Source organism: Heliconius melpomene, chromosome 1 (assembly GCF_056956725.1).
Source record: "Heliconius melpomene rosina isolate 202511_hmr_F chromosome 1, ASM5695672v1, whole genome shotgun sequence".
In the NCBI taxonomy this organism is placed as follows: domain Eukaryota; kingdom Metazoa; phylum Arthropoda; class Insecta; order Lepidoptera; family Nymphalidae; genus Heliconius; species Heliconius melpomene.
In genome coordinates, this window is record NC_140389.1 from 10,843,892 (window position 1) to 10,864,266 (window position 20,375).

At 30.6% G+C, this 20,375-nt stretch overlaps 1 protein-coding gene and 1 long non-coding RNA gene across 11 annotated transcripts in view; one reads left to right on the top strand and one right to left on the bottom strand.

Moving 5' to 3' along the window:
• LOC146541392 (uncharacterized) overlaps positions 1-20,375 on the top strand; it is a 92,455-nt gene that overhangs the window by 71,504 nt on the left and 576 nt on the right. The gene's annotated exons all lie outside the window — the stretch shown is intronic.
• Positions 1-20,375, bottom strand: part of CadN (neural cadherin) — a 240,619-nt gene that overhangs the window by 48,026 nt on the left and 172,218 nt on the right. For all 10 annotated transcript variants that reach the window (XM_085184994.1, XM_085184985.1, XM_085184951.1 and 7 more), the window contains one exon: positions 8,003-8,146. In XM_085184994.1, coding sequence (XP_085041120.1) covers positions 8,003-8,146 — 144 coding nt within the window. The remainder of the gene's footprint in view (positions 1-8,002; positions 8,147-20,375) is intronic.

A 20,375-nucleotide genomic window follows, 5' to 3' on the forward strand; every position in this document is an offset into this window, starting at 1 on the left:
TATGTTCCTACTTTCATTAGATTGTGTTTAAAAAAAACAGTACATATCTAAGTAATTGTAAATCATTTGCAAATCATTAATATCAACAGATATATTGGACAACGCAACGGTGGAAACGAGCTTTTATTGACGTTAATTATAATCAATAACGTTACCTGTACTTCTGGCATTTCAATAAACTTAGTGTACGTTGAATATTATAGAATATAAAATACAATATGTTAAAGTTAACAGATTAATGCATAATTTATATTTAAATTTGAGTTACATGTTTAATATAGGCGTGTGCAGTACACGAATTACCATAAATATATTTTATAATTGAGCCATAAAATTACAAAAAAGATCGTTTATAGTTAAATAACGTATAAGGTATTTGTATTTACGAATGTTTTCCATTCTATTGCGTCTAACAATTTTTCTGTAATTCCTAACTTCTTGCTGACTACACTTACGTACCTAAGTCGTCGACACAGGGTGGATCGTACTCACGGTACGCTCGAAAAGGGTCTTTATAATTTGGAAGGAACGTTTGACCAACATCATCAATAAATCAGTGCCCATTCTTCAGATCTTGAAAAAACTAAGGACTTGAAGGAAAATTATTGGATCGTAAGCACTACCTGTTCAGATATAGAATAAAGATTACTGTGGATGTATGTACGTAGTATCTCATGTGTGAGCTTGTAGGTGGGTAATACTAATGCAATCCTATTGGTTCTTAGTGTTATGAACTAGATAATGTTCTTTTATGGGAAGTATAGAAATAAAATAAGACATAGGTTCTAAGCTGTTTTAAAATATACATAAGAATATATAAACCAGAAATGAGGAAAGGAATAGTGAACGGATTACCCGTTAGAAAATTATATTTATCTATATTAAAAGCAAAAAAAATGGATAAGAGCATGTGGGCGCTTGCTAATAACAAATATTTAATAACAAAGGAAAATCATATATATTTTATACATTTAAACAATCATAAATAATTCATCAGCCTCATTATCATCAACAGACATCTTTTGTCCACTGCTGGATATAGGCCTTCCCCGAATTCTCACCACCACACTCGATCCTCAACTCTTCGGACCCATCCATTCCCCGCCAACCTTTTTATGTCGTAAATATTTCAAAAAAAATTTCAAAGTTATGAATTTAATTTGTATTCTATATTCAATGATCATAAATTACAGTTTTTCATTAAGTAGCTCTTTTGGGCAGAGCGGGCGTTGATCACATGTCGTGGCGCATTAGCGAGACAATCCTTCAGCCGGTCGGGCGACAGGTCGTCCTGACGCAATTAACGGTGAAGAGTCACATGAGTGGTCTCGATTTGGAATTACTCGATCTAAGTATACGCGTATAGATAGATAATCTCATTAATTCAATTAGGCGTCCGGATACGCCAATAGACATAAAGTGTATATTATATGGTAATAAATTACTTACATATATATATATATGTACATACGTACGTACTATGTGTATATGAATGTACATGCACATTCATGAGCTAATGTAATGATTTCATAAGTGGTTTAATCTTCTTATATATACAGTATGTGTATAAGACATATATGCAATGTTTCACTATGCACAGTCTCATAGATTTTTTAATATATCTTCTTTTTATTCTATAAAACATATTAATTATGTCAAACTACTAATAAGTCTACTAAGACCTCTATTATATTTTTAAATAGTTATAATTATTTTATTGTGTTCTCTTGTAAAATATTGCCGAAGATTTCTATAGGTCACTTATATAAGATTTTCTATGTCAATAGTAGAAGCTCTATTATAAATAAACATATCTCGGTGCTCATCGCCAGCTTTTCCCAGATAATGGAGTGGAACAGTATTGTATGCAGAATCATTCATGTTACTTTGGCCAAGACGTTTCGTGTGACTAGTTTTGTTTCTTAGTTGCTACTGTGAATCTCGTCTCGCTCATTGTCTTCTATTTGCTGCTTATACATATGTGCTTTCAATAGCTTTATGTGCTCTACTTACAGACGAACTTTATTTTAGGAGCTTTTCAACTTTATTGGGAAAGAGTCCTTTATAAATGTTATTGGAGAAAAGTCAGATAGAATAGAGAATATGAAATAGAAACGCTTTTGTTTCACTTATTGCAGTAAAACGTATTTTTATTTCTTTTAAGATTTCAATTAAGATTATTTATTTGGTATATGATTTTTAGATTAAGACTATTCATGAGGTAGATTGAGATTTTATTACCTAAACTTTATTTAACTATCATTATATTCCACTAATTATATTAGGATTCTTCTTTCCCACGTCGCAGCGTATCACCGCACTTATCACATTTATTTTCTACTCCAATTTAAAATATATGAGTTGGTTTATAGACTTGAATAAAAAAGTGAGAATAAAACTTAAAACATGTACAAGATCCTCCTAAGATGCTCCTAAGATGTCAAGATGACATCAACCGATATTTTTCAGAAGTATTGTATTTTACAAAACTCCTAAGGCTACTATTTTCATATATTTGTTTATTTGTTAGCGAATTTCACTGATTGCCATGACATTTTCTTTTTACGCAAAACATTTTACAAACATCTGGATGGCAGTAATTAACGTTTAGTCCCCCACGTTCGTAAATGACGAAGAACATGGTTCTAGTCAATTTAGTACTTCTCATTGCTTACATACATATATATACATATACATAAATACTTTTCTTAATTCGTTAGCTTAATGGCGTATACTAATGATGTACAATGTATTCGTACTATGCAACTATAGTCCTTGTGCCAACGTAATAAGGTGGTGTGGTCCAGGTGTACGGGTTTCGTGGAACAAAGTACGAGTATACCTGTTTCGACAGTACTGGTAGTTATACCCCGAGCTCTTTTTAAATCGAGCTTCAATGTAACACTTAAAGGCAGAGGGAATTATTTAACAGGTATCTGTTATTCAAGACCCACATTAAGGTAATTTATAGTCTTTTAAAACTAAATTTTTAGTATTAATTAATTAGCAGGTACTTGATACATTTAACTGAATGATCGACATAAATTAATGATTTAATTTCATTATGTTTACAATACATAATAATCATTTCTCGAGGTATTGTGTATTGAGTGGCAGAACTTAACGCCGGGCTGCTGCCTTATTGCTAGAGCGAAGAATATCAATTAATAATAATTCATTCCCACGAGTGGAGATCGAAGCCACAACTGCCACGTTACAGTGACACCGTTGTACCCCTGCACCACCTCACTTTTAATTAATAATGAATTCATTTTTAATTATTAATGAATCACTGCTTGAATTTAACAGATTATGCGTTTTTTCATTTCGACACCACCACAATACGTAATGCCTCCAAAATTCAGCCGAAAATGAAGAATGGAGTGTATTAACACTAACACTGACAGGTGCAGGATACAGCGTGAAGCTATAAAAAATATAACTAACTACAAAAAAAAAATAAGTGTACTATAGGAGAAATATACCTTTCTAAAATTCTCTAAGACGAACAAAGTAAGTAGTTTTGGAAGTACCTTCTGTTAAACGGCGCGAGTGACATAAGCATCTTTACAAAGTTTGGGGAAGAGTTTAATAGTTTAACAAGAGAACTACTAGCATTGTTTAAATTGTTTAGTTTAATTTAAAACAAATAGCCAACATCGCCATCACGTGGCAGTGAAGTATGCTGCAAATCTGTCATGCCACTTTTATATTTAGTTATATTTTTCTCTATCTCGTTAAGTAAGTTGCGCTCATAATGGTGATTTATTGTTAGAACTTACTTTTGAAGCGAATTTATGCTCTACTCGAGAATAGTGTTAAGAAATTTATAAAAACTTTCATTAATACATAAGTTGCTTTTTACTGAAAATCTAATAAAATTTTATACGTACTATTTGTAATTATCTGTTATTAAGTTGTTGAAAACGACATTAAAATAATTTATTAGGACGTTCGGTGTTGTTAACAGAAAATTAGAACTAGGTTTTGGGACTATTATAAGCATTACGTAGTAGAAAGGTCTCGGGATAATTACATAGGTTTCTACGAAATGTTTCTTTTAGAAGCGCTATTAAATATAAAGAAAATATTTTAAAACATTTATACCCTTAAATATATTATTACTTTTGTTCTAACTTAAAATTTTTGTTATTTTTTAATAGATGCTTTTTGCTGATAAACAAATCAAACTACTTACTTGGTTCTTACTTAATTGGTTCGTAGACAAAAATCTTTGTAAAACTTGCTGACGACAATGATAAAAAAATTAAGAAGTTTTAAAGAGATCTTAGGACGGTCGGTAAGCATTATTTTTAGACACAGTAAAAGGTAGAAATAAAAGTCACTTGAAGTACGTACTATTCGAAATTCGTGGAAAGCACTTTTAGAAGTTTCGTACAAAATTCTTTGCAATATTTCAAGGCGAAACACAAATTATATTTGCAAAATTTATAAATGTAAAAACATATATCGTTAAAATTATAAAGAAAGCTTGTTTTAGAAGATACTAAAGTAAAAAATTCAGACAAAATAAAATATATATACAAGTAGGTATTTATGCATAAACACAAGTATTATAAAATGTTGGGTCAAAAAAGGGAACATTGGTTACATCTGGTACTATGTCCACAATCTTTTTTTCTATTATGTTTTTAACGATTTAAGGACTGTACAAATTACATTTCGTAAATGCTATTTTTCGTAACAGCTACATAAATAAGGTTTATCAATTGTGTATTTTTGGGACGGTAACTATATTTATTTTAATAATTAGAGAATATAAATATCAGATTTTTATATAAAGTTAAAACATTCTCTAAAAGAACGTTAAGAAGAGTTTTAGAATTGAAGACAAATAAATCCATAGCAGCGAACAACTTTTAAACTCGGGAACTAATCAGTGGATACTTTCATGACTCAATCGCGATCTTGAATCTTTCGTCGTTTCGACGTATTGATTTAAAGCTGTTGATGTCAAGAAACTAAAAGGAAAGTACTATTTATTGTAATCTTCTCTAACAAAAACTACTTTCATTTAGTTATCAAATGTTATATCATAATTATATATGACCGAAGCTTGCAATAAAGTATTGTTTTACGTTATCGTAGACATTTAAATAAAAAAAAAACCATACATAAAATGATATGAAAATTTAATGTAATCAAAAACTTTCGTAGTGTAGCAATCACTCATACAGAGAGATAAAAAACGTACCTAACTACGGTTATTTGATCAAAATTCATTACACATTTGTTGAAAACAAACGATCGGATATCAACGACCTCGAAATATTTATGAGGTAGTAACAGAAAATTTTATTATACTCCCAATTTCGCCGATGCTTTTCAGAATGGATCCCACGAGGAAATAAGACTACAGTATTTGTAAGAAACTTAGAAAAGCTATTGAAACTGTTGTTCATTTCATCTAGATAGTTATTTATTATATTATACAATTTTCTAACTAATTTTTTTGTACCTAAAATCGACATAATATATAGCATAGTGTTTTTTAAAGCGATATAACAATAAATTCATATACCGCTTACAAATTCCTAAGCAACAGGCATCGACCAAACATAGTCAACATGTTTCTATTGCAATTTACTAAAGAGGTATAGTATATAGTGTACGTATTTGATCGAACATATATGTACACAGCCCATGTGAAAGTTTGTTAGTTGGAACATGCTAAACTAGCTCTCCTGCCAGCCTGATGACATTTAGTCAACGACATTCATACCATATATTGATTTTGCTAAATTCCAATAGATTTACAGACGAACGTGTAGGTATTTTATATAAAACTCCTTACAAATGTTAATTTAAATCCTCCAATCCAAATTTATTTTTAAAATATAAAGCTATGGCTTAACAGTGAAAAATGTATATTTTAAACATAAAGTATTTTATTCAAGTTACGAGGCGGATATCGTTTCAGTGACATATATTTAGAGCGAGGAAGTCACTAGCGTGACCCTAATTCTCTCAGTGTAATATGTATGTCAACCTTAAGAAAATCTGATAAATTATGATGTTTCTAGAAATAAGCATTTATAAAAAAAATTATAATATTTAATAATTATATTTTTTATATATGTAGAATTAGGTTTTTAATAGTGTTACCTTCCTTCCTTACTATTTGTAATTAATTTCAAAAGAATTTCAGCAAAGCGCAACAGAAATACAAAAGTTGTTTATATAATCCCGTTTATATAATCACTAATTATGTTTAATAATTTTATACAAAATATTATTTTTATTACGTCGTAATTTTGTATAATATTTTGATGTCTCGTTACTTTAAAGACTTACTTAAGAGATGCTTTAAGTTAGGGGAATAACAATGATTTTTTATTACTACAAGTTCCAAAGACATTCCAACCAACCTTTGAAGTTAGTCGAACTTACTGTTTAATGACTTCATTTTATGACGCTTTTCAATAATTCACTTCGTTTAGATTGAATGGTACTCCCACCCTTTAATATCAGTTACTTAACTGGAAATATCAAAGTTGACTATAGATAAGAAAGCAAAGAACGAAAGAATATAGCAAAAAATTAAACGAAATTAATTGCTTACATATTTTATCAACTACTTTTACACTAAACAAATAAATATAAAATATTACATGAATACAAAAAAAAGAGTTTTTAATAGAAATTTGTAAATTAATTCTACATACAAAGGCGCGGTCTATAGCGGGTAGGAAATATTACAAGTACATTTTGTAGCGAGCTGTTCTTCAAAGCGATCTAGGCAATTTTGTGTAGATCTACACTCGCGTCGGACCAGCCTTTGTGGGCAAACGCACATGCATTGTTACAATGTCAGTGAGAATTTAATGGAAGTGTTGTGTTATATAACAATCAGTTGTAAATTTTAAAGTTGGAGGATTCTTAATGATTGTATATATGAAAATATTTTTTAATAGATCAAAGTTTCATCTTTTGAATTTCTGAAGAACATTTAACTATATAATTTTAAATAATATTATATTCACACATAGGGATATATGTATATCAGATATGATAATCATCTAAGCCACAGGTAGGCTTTAGTCTAGTCTATAATGTTTCTATTTTCTATTTCTAGTTTTATTCTACATTATTTAAGTGTATTTAAGAAAAAAATATTAATTATTTTAGTATGATTATCTAATATACTGCTACGTACTAAATATTAAGTCTTTAGGGATTTTTCAAATTGCTAGTAAAAATTATAGTATTTAAAAAAAATATTTAGCTATTTCTATTAACCCTACGCGTGCACCGCAAACGCAGATTTTCCCGAGTAAATTTCGATCTCGCGGGGATTCCGGGATAAAAAATGACCTATATGTCTACCACAAACCCTCTATCTTTTTATGTTAGTCCCATAACAATCAGTTCAGATGGTCTGGAGATTAGTCCGGACAAACGAAAAGACAGATTTTAAAATTTTTTTGGTATCCTGTAAATAACTATATGAAATTTAACATAAATAACTTTATTCCCCTTGGAAAACATTTTTTTAAAAATGACTGCGTTGTTACAACAAACACTCCTTTATGGAATGATAATCGCCGTATTTCTAAAATACCTATTAACATTGTACTGCATACGTAATGGCAGCCGGCCTGATTTTTTTCGGACATGAGTTTAATCCTATCAGCCTTAACAGCGACATCAGGTGGATATGCCTGCGATGACGGCGGCAAAGGGGTCCCCTGCGGGACTCGAACCTCGGCTTGCGGCCGGCGATGGGGCTGGGAGCAGCGGACCTGCGCTTGTGTCTCGCATTTGTCCATTCAAAGCTGAACCGTATTTAATATAATAGATTCTATAGACATGAGGTCAACTTATATAGGAGTATCCAAAATCTTGAATTCTCGGTGTTTTTATCATGAGATATAATTTTACATAAATTACATGGAGATTGCAGTAATTTATTTTATTTTAAACTTTTATAGAACGGCATAATAAAACAATATGAGATATAATATAATAACTAGATACGTACATTCGTCGTGATCTTTGGCGGTGACCGTAAGAACAGTGTGTTGAATATCTTCATTTTCGTCGACTTCCGCCTCGTACAGCTCCTTGTCGAAATACGGCGGGTTGTCATTCTTGTCTGCTATTCCGATGCGGATGAATTTGGTCACTGCAAAGAAAAAATAAGTTCAATTTATGATAAATTAATCTATTATATAGCTTTATCTTGTGGACAAGGCAAAAGCCCGACGGTAAGCTCTGAAACTCAACATACAATGCCCCGAAAAATTCAGCGGAAAGTGGGCAACGGAGTGTTTTAACACTAGGTTTCCTCTGGATACAGCGTAAAGCTGATTTTTTTTGACTTGTGATCCTTTTCTATTAAAGACTGTTTATACACATTTGTGATGAATCTATTAATAAATGACAAAATGACTGTTCACATAGATATCATATTATTATTTTTATATAATAAGTACTCTTCTATTTGATATCTTGATATGAGCTTTAGTTATAATGCAACGATATTTTAGTGTTGTATTTTTTGCATAGTCGTGATGAAACATGTATGATATGTATAATCTATATATATAAAAGGACTTGTCCTCACTGACTGAGGTAAGACGCACGCACAGCCGTAACCACTGATAGTAGAAACGTGGAATTTGGACAGATATTTACTTTCGTAATCTGGACATCCACTAAGAAGGGATTTTGAAAAATTTTAACCGTAAAAGGGTGAAATATGGGTTGAAAGTTAGTATGGAATTTTTTTTCAATCGGCACCGATTTTAATAAAATTGGAAATTCAGACTCTTGAAAGTATTTAATGGAACACGTGTTTCATGGTTTTCTAGAATTCGAAAGATTTTTTGACTTTCGTCGTCGAAAGTTTATTTGGAAAAATCTTTAAAACGCCACCGATTTTTATAAAATTTGAAATTTGGACTTAAAAATATTTCATTGAACACATGTTTCGTGGTTTATTAGAATTCACCCCTAAATACGCAAGCGAAGCTGCGCGCGTCCGCTAGTTAAGAATATATTTTGATAACATTTTAGGTAATTTTTTCTCTACATTTATAGAAAACGTAACGAATACATCAAATGGGTCTTAATCTGTGTCACAGAAATGTATGTAAAAGAAACCTAAAGGGAAATTGCTTTCGTTTGAGGTCCGCTTGAGCAAAGATAAATTAGGAACGTTTGTTGAAATGTCCGGTGGCTTTATTAGCAGACGTATAGTTACTTTGAGGCTCTGTTGACGTCCTCTGAACCACATGGGAAGAACATAAACCAAGTCCACCGTCGACACAAGGAAAAATTTATGAGTATTGTGTAGATAGATTACTGTGACGACCTCTGGATTGAACAAAGACAAATTGTTCTGGTAGTAGAAAAGACCTATATTAATTATGTAAAACTGATTGGCTAAATATGTATTGAAATAATTATGTTTTAGTGGATTCTGGAGATATAATCAAGTTAGACATTTTACTTCTGGGCTCTTGATGTTCTCTAGCTTTGAATGTTCGTGTTAATGTTGTTTATTTATTTTATTTTTGGGGGCAAATTTTCAGGGATGGGCATCAGAGTATTGTGGGATAGGCACGAGGTCGTAAAAATTATGCGTATAACTCTTTGTACTTGTTTTAACATATTTTATTTTATCGCTGTTTAGCATTCACAAATGAAACGGACCGACAGACGTCACAAATTATACTGTGGATGAGCATATACATATGCAAATTAGGAAATAAGGAAAAAGCTTTTTTAAAACCGTCAGTATCAAAACAAATGCCATTGTGATTAATGTAGGTATGTATAGGAAAAAAGAAAGTATATGATGATTCCTTTCATATTATGTCCATGGACAGCCTAAAAAGTGAATTTTCGGTCATTTTACATATTGAGGTGTTATTAAACGTAATTAAATAAACTTAGTAGTTAGCGGCGTTAAGTTCTGCCACTCAACACGCAATGTCTCCAGAACTCGACAGAAAGTGGGGAACGGACTGTCTTAACACTAGCTTAACGCTGTATCCCGCACACAGCAGGGTAGGCAGAGGGAACCTAATGTTAAGACACTTCAACACTCTATCTACTAGATTCACGTAAATTAGATTAGATTAGTTTCCTTTAATATAATTTCATTTCCTTTTGTTATTTATTTGAAATGTTTAATTACACTCGGGTAGTAAATTTTTATTGCGCATTCTGTGGCGCCATGAGTTATTGTCAATAATGAAATTCTTTATTAGACGTTGGCTGGGACAATGTGCAGAGGAATGATCCACACAAAGACTAAATATCGTTCTATAATGTAAATACAACCACAAACAATATGTTCATTAAGGCACATCTCATTTCATATATTCGGTGCTATACGTTAAATTAACTGGATTTGCATAGCATTTGTAACAAACGGCACAAAATTATAGTTTGCCATAGTTTGCCAATCTACGACATGCTACGGTAACGCTCAGATTCAAATCCTGCACGAAAATATTTTGCAGCAAATAAGTTGGATGGAGTGACATTTTTTCGAACTTTCTAAATAGTCTTTTTTTTTCTTCACGGTGTATCCCGCATGTAACAGGGTTAGGCTCCCCACTTTGCACTGAATGACGGAATTCAACGGCCGGCTTTTCCTCGACACCAGAGCAAAGAAGTGAAAATATGAATTATTTCATTTCCTTGAGTGGGAATCGAACTTACAACCTATCGCTTTTACAGTTACACGATTGTGCCTCTTCGCCACGACTGGCCTCTATTAAAACATTTATTGTAAATATTTTATACTACATTGAAGTTGAAACCATCTGTATTGTTGAAACCAATAACAATCTACAATGAATATTTAAAAAAGCTTATACTGAGAAACAAATTGTACGATTCGTGTTTTTAAATTAATAAAGAATATATATTCCATTACGATCGTCAGCTGTTCTTGATACTTTTCGTACTCATATATATTTCAATATGACACGAATGAAACATTACCAATGACCTTACATTCAGAGTATTACGAAAGTTTTTCTTTATAATTGCTACAACATTATAATTTAAAAATGTAAAGAAACTTGTAAAAAAACATATATTTCAGCTTGATATATCCCGCATGTAGCAGAGGAAGCAAGCTAGTTTAACACTCCACTCTCCACATTTCTCCGAATTCTGGAGGCATTAGTAGCGGAATTCAACGCCGCGCTTTGCCTCGACATAAGAGCGAAGAAATGAAAATATTAAATATTTAATTACCTCGCGATTTGTGCCTGCGCCACGACTAGTATAAAAAAAATAAGTACGAGTTTATGTATTAATAATTAAAATAACATAATAAACAAAACAATTTTAAAGTGGCCGACTTTTAAGTGTCTAGATGCATATAATGCTTTTAGATTTATATATATAGGAATTGATTGCACAAGTAGCTGACAAAGCAAATAAGATTAAAGCGGCAATGTCTGTCCTGCTAGAGTTCCTTCGTTTTACAGAGTTCGAGAATTGAATTAAAACTTTATACATTTAAACGTTTAAAATGATCGATAGCTAAAATAGTTAAATATCACAAAATTCAGCTGAATTTTATATTTTTCCACTGATTTCATATCGTTTAATTGTATCTCAAAAATACAATTATATATTTTTTTCAGCTTCACACTGTTTCCCCCTTATAGAAGGCAGAGGGGGAATTTTGAGGCATTTTTTCAATAATTTTAACTGTAATAAGCAACTTATATTTTCGGTATAATAGTTGGCAGAAGGGCTCTCGAGTGCTTTAGATGAAACCCCAATAGATACGTGAGTGCCCTTTGACTCCAACAAGACATATTTATGAGGGTAGTTTCTTAACTTATAACCTAACTGTATTAGCCCACTAAATCTGGTTCGATTGTTATTATGAAAGTTAAATTTAATAAAATATAATAAATTATGACTTTATTCAAATATTTCATATTTATTGTACTTTATTTTTTTTTATATTATAATTACGAGTATAATATATATTTAGACTTGTACATAAACTCATCTTTAGCAATTATAAGTAGATCAGTTTAAACTATCAGTATAAATTGCCCGGATACAATAAGCTTATAGATTAATAAGTTATAAAGTTGCAGCTCGATATTCGACAGCGTAAAAGTCTATATGAGATTTTTAAAAACGAACTTAAACTAAAAGTAATATGCCCAAAAATGAATTTCAAAGTTATATTCTAACAAATATAATATCAGTATAAGACATATTTATAAAGAGAGGCACAAATTAAAAAGAATAAGAATTCTGATATATTTTATAATAACCATAAAATGCTAGAACGATTTTTATGTTAGGGATTTGCTTATAAATTAGTCTACGCATAAATTAACACAACTTTAAATCATTTTTACAGAATAAATAATAAATTAGTAAGAGGTACTCTTAAGTACCCCAGGATTACTTCCTTTGAATAAATAAGAATGCATTAGGTTGTAAAGAGAGTTTATTTGGAGGAGTGCCAAGTTCTGTACATAAAAAGAGTATTGAGTACAATGCTAATGTTCGTAGGTCATAAACACATTTCCCAGACATACTTGGATAGCTTCAGCAATAAAATATAATGACATTATGGTTTCCGTCGTTCACTTTCTTAGATACGAGTCGGTATATAGTACGCTGGGGTGATAGATTATAATTTTGACAGCTGACAAATAGTGATGTACAGTCGGTAATAATTCTGTTATTATTTTACATGATATATAACGCTTATGGATAGAGAATAAAAATAATAATAAATTATATTTTAGTTAGAAATATTTTTGGTAAACTTATTGCTTTGTTAGAGATAGAGTTTATGATTTTAATCAATTTTATTTCTTTTTTAAATTTACACACTTACGTCCAAATTTTAATACTTTTATTTTATAATACATCCTATAATACCAGTAATGTAGATATTTTTTTTTACAAGTAATATATTTAATTTTATTTTCGTAAACAAAAACGTAATTGGTACGACAACAAATGTTTATTTTCTCATGTGAGAATGCTAACCAAATAAGTATAAATTTTGGACGCTCCTTAGAAGCTTTATCTCTGTAAGATATTTACTCATGTGGTTAGAGTCAGTAATTTGGGTTGGGTTCAGGATATATATCAATGTACTTAATGTAGTAGAAGTACTAAGATTAATAAATTGTAGTATTGTTTATTTTGAACTCTTCTTTCGTATACCAAAGGAAATTTTATAAAGCTAGGTTATGGATGAGCAAGTAACGGAGAAATAACACTTGAAAATAAATCAGTTTCACGCTATAATAACACTTGAGCGCAGGCAATAACAATTTCAAGTTTATAAATAGTATAAAACATTTAAAGTCTGCGTAAATATAAAACATTAAGAGTTTAACTTAAAAGATAACGTTAATAATTCATATAAAGTTGTTCAAAATAGATAATTTGAACCGGATTCTAGGGGCAAATAGAGTAATGGTGGAAGTGTATTGAATTACGTTGTAGTCTTGCAGCGGTGGGATGCTAGATAATTTACTTAGCGTGGGCAAATGAAATACACGAAGTTAAAAGCCGTTATGGAGCGCGCATATAATGTTTAGATGCAAACTAAAACATTCATCCTTTATTTTAAAGGCAAAAAGAAAACGTAAAATATAATATATTTTTCATTAGTATACCTAAAAGTATAAATAATTATACTGTACATTTATTGGAACGAAGTTCCTTACGGCAGGCTTGGAAGGGATAGGGATTTCGCTGCGTGACCGAACTGAAAAAAATGTGATAGTAAAACCGTAAGAAAAATGCGTGGAATAAAACCGTTAAATGAGACGTGCGCAGGCGCGACAGTCGCATACACAGACGAGTAGTGTATAATACCTTTCTCTTTCTCCCTCTTTCTTTTTTTAGTTGATAATTTGAATTACGATGTTTTTTTATTTTAAGTAATTTATTATTTCCTAAAATACTGAAATTCCTAAATACTTTCTTGTACTTAAATAAAAACTAATCAGCAAAATTTAAGAGAAAAATCAACAAAACCCTACATAAAATTGAGCACGACTTTTTTTGCAATTTGTGTCGATTCTACATTAGCCGAAGGAACTTCGTTCCTACCTGGTGTCCCACGACACCATTATAATATTATTTATAATAATAAAATTATAAATAGTTGAGGCCTTCGTGGCGAAGTGGCACAAGCATAAGCACGGTAGTTGTGGGTTCGATTTCCAGTCAGGGGAACTAATTATTTCATATTTTTATTTTGTTGCTCTAGTAACTAGGGAAATCGCGGTGTTGACTTTCGCCGTTTCAACGGGAAACGGAGTGTGTTAACACTAGGTTCAATCTATCCATTCTGCTACATAATAGGTAATATGTATATGCGGGAAGCTAAAAAAACGTAAATGCAGTCAGTCATTTATTAAAAAGACAATTGAATGAATTGAAGATCAGGCCAATAAGAAGACAACCAAACCGTGTTACAATTTACTTAATTGTTAACGATCCCATGTCAAATTTCACTTATTAAATATTTTATTCAAGGCGGCTAAACGATGTTTAAAAATGATTTGCGAAAAAAATGATAGTAGGCGTAAAAGTAAAATTAATGACAAAACTTAAGTAAAATGTCTAGTCTGAAGTAAGCATCTTTTTCAGGTTTTCAAGGCGACAAGATGTTACTACTACATTATAATGTATTCGGGTATAATTTTTTTATGACGTATATATTTCATTTGAATATGACAAAACTTATCTATACTAATAAAACAATGAAAAAATGTGTCTGTACTTTTAATATTTTTGCTAAAAAATCATTTAGGGTTATATAAAAATAGTATCAGAACACGGATTTATGATTTTTAAAATTTTTGTCTGCCTGTTTGTACACGCACATCTTCTGAACTTCTGGACGGATTAGAACGATACCTATATGTAGCCATTGGGCCTGGGCAGGATTCAGGCTATATTTTATTTTGAAATGACCACTACGGTTCTACATCTGATGTAGAACCGTAGTGGTCGGTCCTAAGCTATAAGAAATAATAAAATGCCGTCTTAATAAGAGCTGTAGTGTGATGAGTATTTTACATTATAGTGTTTTTGATCTTTGCAATATAAATTAATAAGATTTAAAAAGTTGGTATATGTAGTAATTAGAAGAAAAAAAAAGAAGCATGTTATTTTTTTAATCTAATCTAATTTAAATGCAGTTTTCAATATTGTATTTTGGCAAATTTTCCTTAACGTTAAGTGCTTTGTTTTTTTTTTAATCTATAAAGTTAATATACAATAAACTAGGACTAAATTGCTGTATAATTGGTTAATATATAATATAAGCAAAGTAGGGTAATATCTACTAATATATAAACAAGCTGCGATGCTTATGAAATATTTCTTGGCCTTGAGATCATAGCGCAACTCTTTAAGGCTATATTCTCGTGCCAACTCAAGAAAAAACTAATTTCGCGTGTTTGACGTGGCAGCATAATCACACTTTCATTCCATCGCAGATTTTATTCAGTTATTGGAGACGTGTAGATGTACCTATAGACTATAGGTATTGACGAAGTGCTTGTTATTTACATATACTTTTATCAGAAGATATCTTGTTGATATAAAAAAGCACAGTAGAATATTAAATTGTACTCCATTCATGTATATATTTTATTCTAACTCGTCTCTCTCTCTCTTTCTCTTTCTCTCATCTCTTAATATTTTCGTAAAATAAATAATTTCTAATGACATAAAACAGAATTGTTTATTTTATTTTAAAAAACTCATATCATACAAACTGGCAAACTATACTCCATGTCTACAAAGCTTTTATAATAATTGCAATTTCTAGAAAATTTACCCATTGTAAGTTAACGTTACTTGGAAACTAATGAGTTGTAGAAGTTGAATGCCGGTCGGTTTGTGTAAAACTGGTCATTTGCCAATTCCACTGGCTCTTGTAAAAATATGCTTTGATTAGGCAACTTTGAAAGCACTCGTGCTATAACTTTTAAATATTTCTTTTAAAAGTAACAATTAATTATGTGATTAACAAAACCTATAGCAGAATATATTATTTTACAAAAAAAAACTTAATTCCTATTAAGTATTTTAATTATGAAAATATAATCTCAGGTTCTCTTTTTTAGTACACCAGACGGTTATAATTATAGCTGATAGCATTTAATGAGTTTTTATGGGTAAAAGTGGTTCTTATCTTGTTAATGTAGAAGAAACAACTTCGTTCATTGTTTTTGAACATTTTTAACTACAAATTATTTGTTTTTAGAACAATTCTGTGAAATAGAATTACTATTCATTAGAATATCTGGAGTGAATATTGCAACTAAAGTTACATACCACAAAATCACAAGAACTAAAGTTACATATCCTAAAAAAAATTTTTATAAGCAGTCAACACAAAAATGTTGATAAATATGAATAAGATTCGTATGTGTCTACATACTTAAAATAGATTACAATATTAAATAAATAATCGTATATTTAAGTTGTCGTCGTCGTGTCTCTAAGGACCGCGGTAGTTAGACAGTACTGAGAAGACAATGATAAATTGTATTATATTTATGATTTTCATAATAAAGGAAAATATTTATTCTTTTAAATGGGATCTACAATGTTAATGTCATTGTTGTCATGAGTTGTGAGTTCAAATACTATTTAAGGCTAAAGTTTGTGATAAACTTGTGTTTTTCTTGGTATACTTAGGTGCTACTTAATATTTTTACATTCGTATATTGTACGTTTTTAAATTTATAAACACACAAAATAAATAATTTAATAAGTTGTTAAAAGATAACATACTATATATTTTTGTTTTTAAATAACTTGAAATTTTATCTATCTTTATTGTGAACCCATTACGAAGTTTACGAAACACAAAATTCAGCTATCCTGTATTTTTGGTATAAGTGGTAATAGAATAATCAGCCATTTGATAACTTTTCAAAATATCTACTTATTTGAACAAAAACTTTGAATAGATATAAAAAGCCTCCTAATGAATAAAAGAAACCCCCAGACTTTCCTCAAAATTATTATCACGAAACTGATGAAATGAGAAATGGAGCTGGAAGTTACTCAGGCACTTCGCGTAATATATATTCTAAATATGATCTCAATCAGAAAGCTATCGATAGCAGAGGTTGTAATAAATTTTTATTTTACCCCATATATTCTCGAGTGGTTTTTTCTTAAGATTTTACCAAATAATAAATTACAACATATTATCACTTTTATACGAGAACACGATGGGGTTTTTTTATAATTGAAACGTATTTTCAGCAAGGAATACAGTTCATATTACAACGTTAGTTATATTTCCTTAAAAACTTTATTAAAAAATTCAATTTTCACACTATTTTTATTATACATTTTTCAGGGTCTACACTCTATAGAGGATTCTGATGTTGGCATGAACCCAACTAGCACTATCCACGGTAATTGTTGCGGGTTTAACTCAACTGCCTTGCCCTTGTTTGGGCAAAGCCAAAATATAGCGTTTGATCTGCCACCTACTATGTAAAAAAGCGAAATTGTATGAATATTATATATTAGTGCGAATATATATGTCATAGCAATAACTTTCTTTTGATTTTCCCTAACGCTTTTATTATAAAACTTAAGTAATTATTTAGCGAAGACAACATATAAGAACATAGTACAAACTAAAGGCCTTTATCTACCTCTTGCTGGCTGTAGTCTATATCTATTCAGAATTTCAACGTGATCCCTCTATCGATTAAAGGGACACATCCCTACTAGATATTGAGTTATTGTCTCATCTGGAGGCTGTGGACGCCGTGTCGCCAATCTGTCTGGCCTCAGGTGCGCGTCTTATTGCACTGACATACTTTACAAGATATTGCATTGTGATAGAATATTTATCGAGTCAAAATTGAGTAAGAATCTAAAATTAGACTGGTTAATAAACTAAATAATAGCAAAGTAGAAAACTTCAAAAACAGTTATTATACAACGAAGTAAAATGTCGACACAGTTATTAAATGTAAAATAGAATTGGTATTAGTTTAAATATATAAATGATCGTATTATAATATGGGTGAATATACGCTATTTGATTTTTTTGTGTCCCAGAAGGAAATGTAATCTCTTCTATTTAATATTTATAATTTTGCTATTTGACACTATTTTGAAATTGTTAATGATGGGGGCCAGAAGATTTTCTCATATTTTTGTGTTTTATAAGTACCAGAGGAAAATGTGTTACCAGAGGAGTGACACTACTGAGCAAGGAGACTTATATTAATTAAAACACGTAAAAAATATATTATTAGAATATTTTTTATTATATAAGATACATTCGGTCTTCATAATTTCTTAATGCAACATTATTATATTAATATCAATAGTTTTTTAATGCTTAAGTTTTCAATACCCGTTTAAAATAACTATGATGAATTAATTAGATGCGTAGATGTAACCATTTCATTTGGCACATCTTCCTCAGAATCAGTATATACTGCAGCAACATCCAATTTATTTTATTTTTGGGGGTATTTAATGTGGACAAAAATTGCTACAAAAGCAACTGAGGCTCTTCATGTACAACGTATTGCCCACACAGTTTCCTCGTACTTGATGCACTTTTAATGTACCAGTGAAAAGTTTAATGTTTTGTTTATTATCTTTCAGTACCTTTTTTTGAAGATCGATCTTTTTCGGTTATCATAAATATTTGAATGCCGGGACAGTTATATCTAATTCGGTAGCAAAGTCGTTAATGATAGCAATGTCAGTCCTTAAAGCAACAATTTTGTCAACGATACGTTTACATGTTGCTCCGATACCATCTGGAGCTCCTATGAAACCGGTCATGGACCGGTTTCATGGTAATTCCAGGTAAAATGACTAATATTTGGATATATTTCAGTCAATTTACAAATTAAGTAAAAAAAACATATCTTTGTTACGGTACTGAGTAACTGGACCATCGCTTAAAATATGAATGTTTTCTACTGAAGAAGGAAGGAGTGCCATGACAGGTTTCAAATGAGTCCAGATCACAGGTACATTATGGCTTAAGTTTTCTGATATTGTGGCGAAACAAGACCACTGTGTGCAGACTTATTTGCGTTCGCGACCCACCAAAATCCACTATGGCGGTGTTACTGAAAAGTTTCTAGTTGATTGTAGCTACACGCGAGTTCTCTGCTTTCTAGTCTTATCTCCATATTTTTCTAATTGCCCTTTGTTCCCTTTCAGTCATATCATGTATGTTCCTAATTTGTCCCTTTTCTTTTTTCTTTTGGTATTGCTGTGTTGTTTAATTGGATCATTTTTAATTTTTTTATAGCGTAATCTTTCAGCTTGGCGCTTTTTTTCTAATCTCTTTTCTCTTGTTTGCTTTTTTTTAACATTCACCATGATGTCTGATTTTGCTACAATATCTAGAAGAAATAAAATGAAGCCTTCACACATTAAATATTCATCGAAACAGAATCTCGAATTTAAATTTGGCACAGAAGTGACGCCAGAGAAGTGACAAAATCGTATATAACTTACAAAAATAACATCACTCGATTTTCGCACCACAGTTTAACGTAACACATGATATTTACACACAATAAACCTTGTATTTAGCAAATAAACAATTTTGTAACGATAAAATACGAAAACATATGCTTACCAAAGGAAATACTTCAACGACTGGCACAAACACACTCTTTGAGATTATTTCGCAAACTGATGCAATATTATTTAAGTTTTGCTCGAGACCGTTAGCTTGCTAATAACTTCACACTGTTCTACGCGCGTAGTTCAAGCTCAAAACATACATCGGCGATTTTAAGTGATTTTTTTTTCTTTAGAGTTTTGCCAGATGAAGTGACGTATTTGTAACATGACATGAAAATAAGATATTTCTTTTTATATTAATAAATATTTTTACCGTGTATTTTGATGAAATATGTTTCGATGTTTATAAAAGTTAGTGATAGTTTAAAAATAAAACATATCTTTATGCATATTCAAAGTATATTGCCGTTAAAACATTATAATGCATTAATGGGAAGGCCAGAGGAGTATACATTTTTAACTTTTTAAGCTAATAATGCTTTAAATTAAACTATTATCGTGAATAGACTATATGGGCCAGATAAAAGGCCATGTTATTTATTGTTTAAGCATAGAGAAACAATAATATAATAAGGTCAACATAACATTTTTCTACAGACCATTGAAATTCAAATAGCGTATATTCACCCATATAACGATAACATGATGTGATAAATCAGTATGTCTAATTATTTTTCAGAATCAAAAATGTATCGTCAGATTTCTTTTTATTTATGCAGAATAAATTACTTTATATTTTTTTACACGTAAAAATAATATCTATACTGTACTAAAATATTCAATAAATT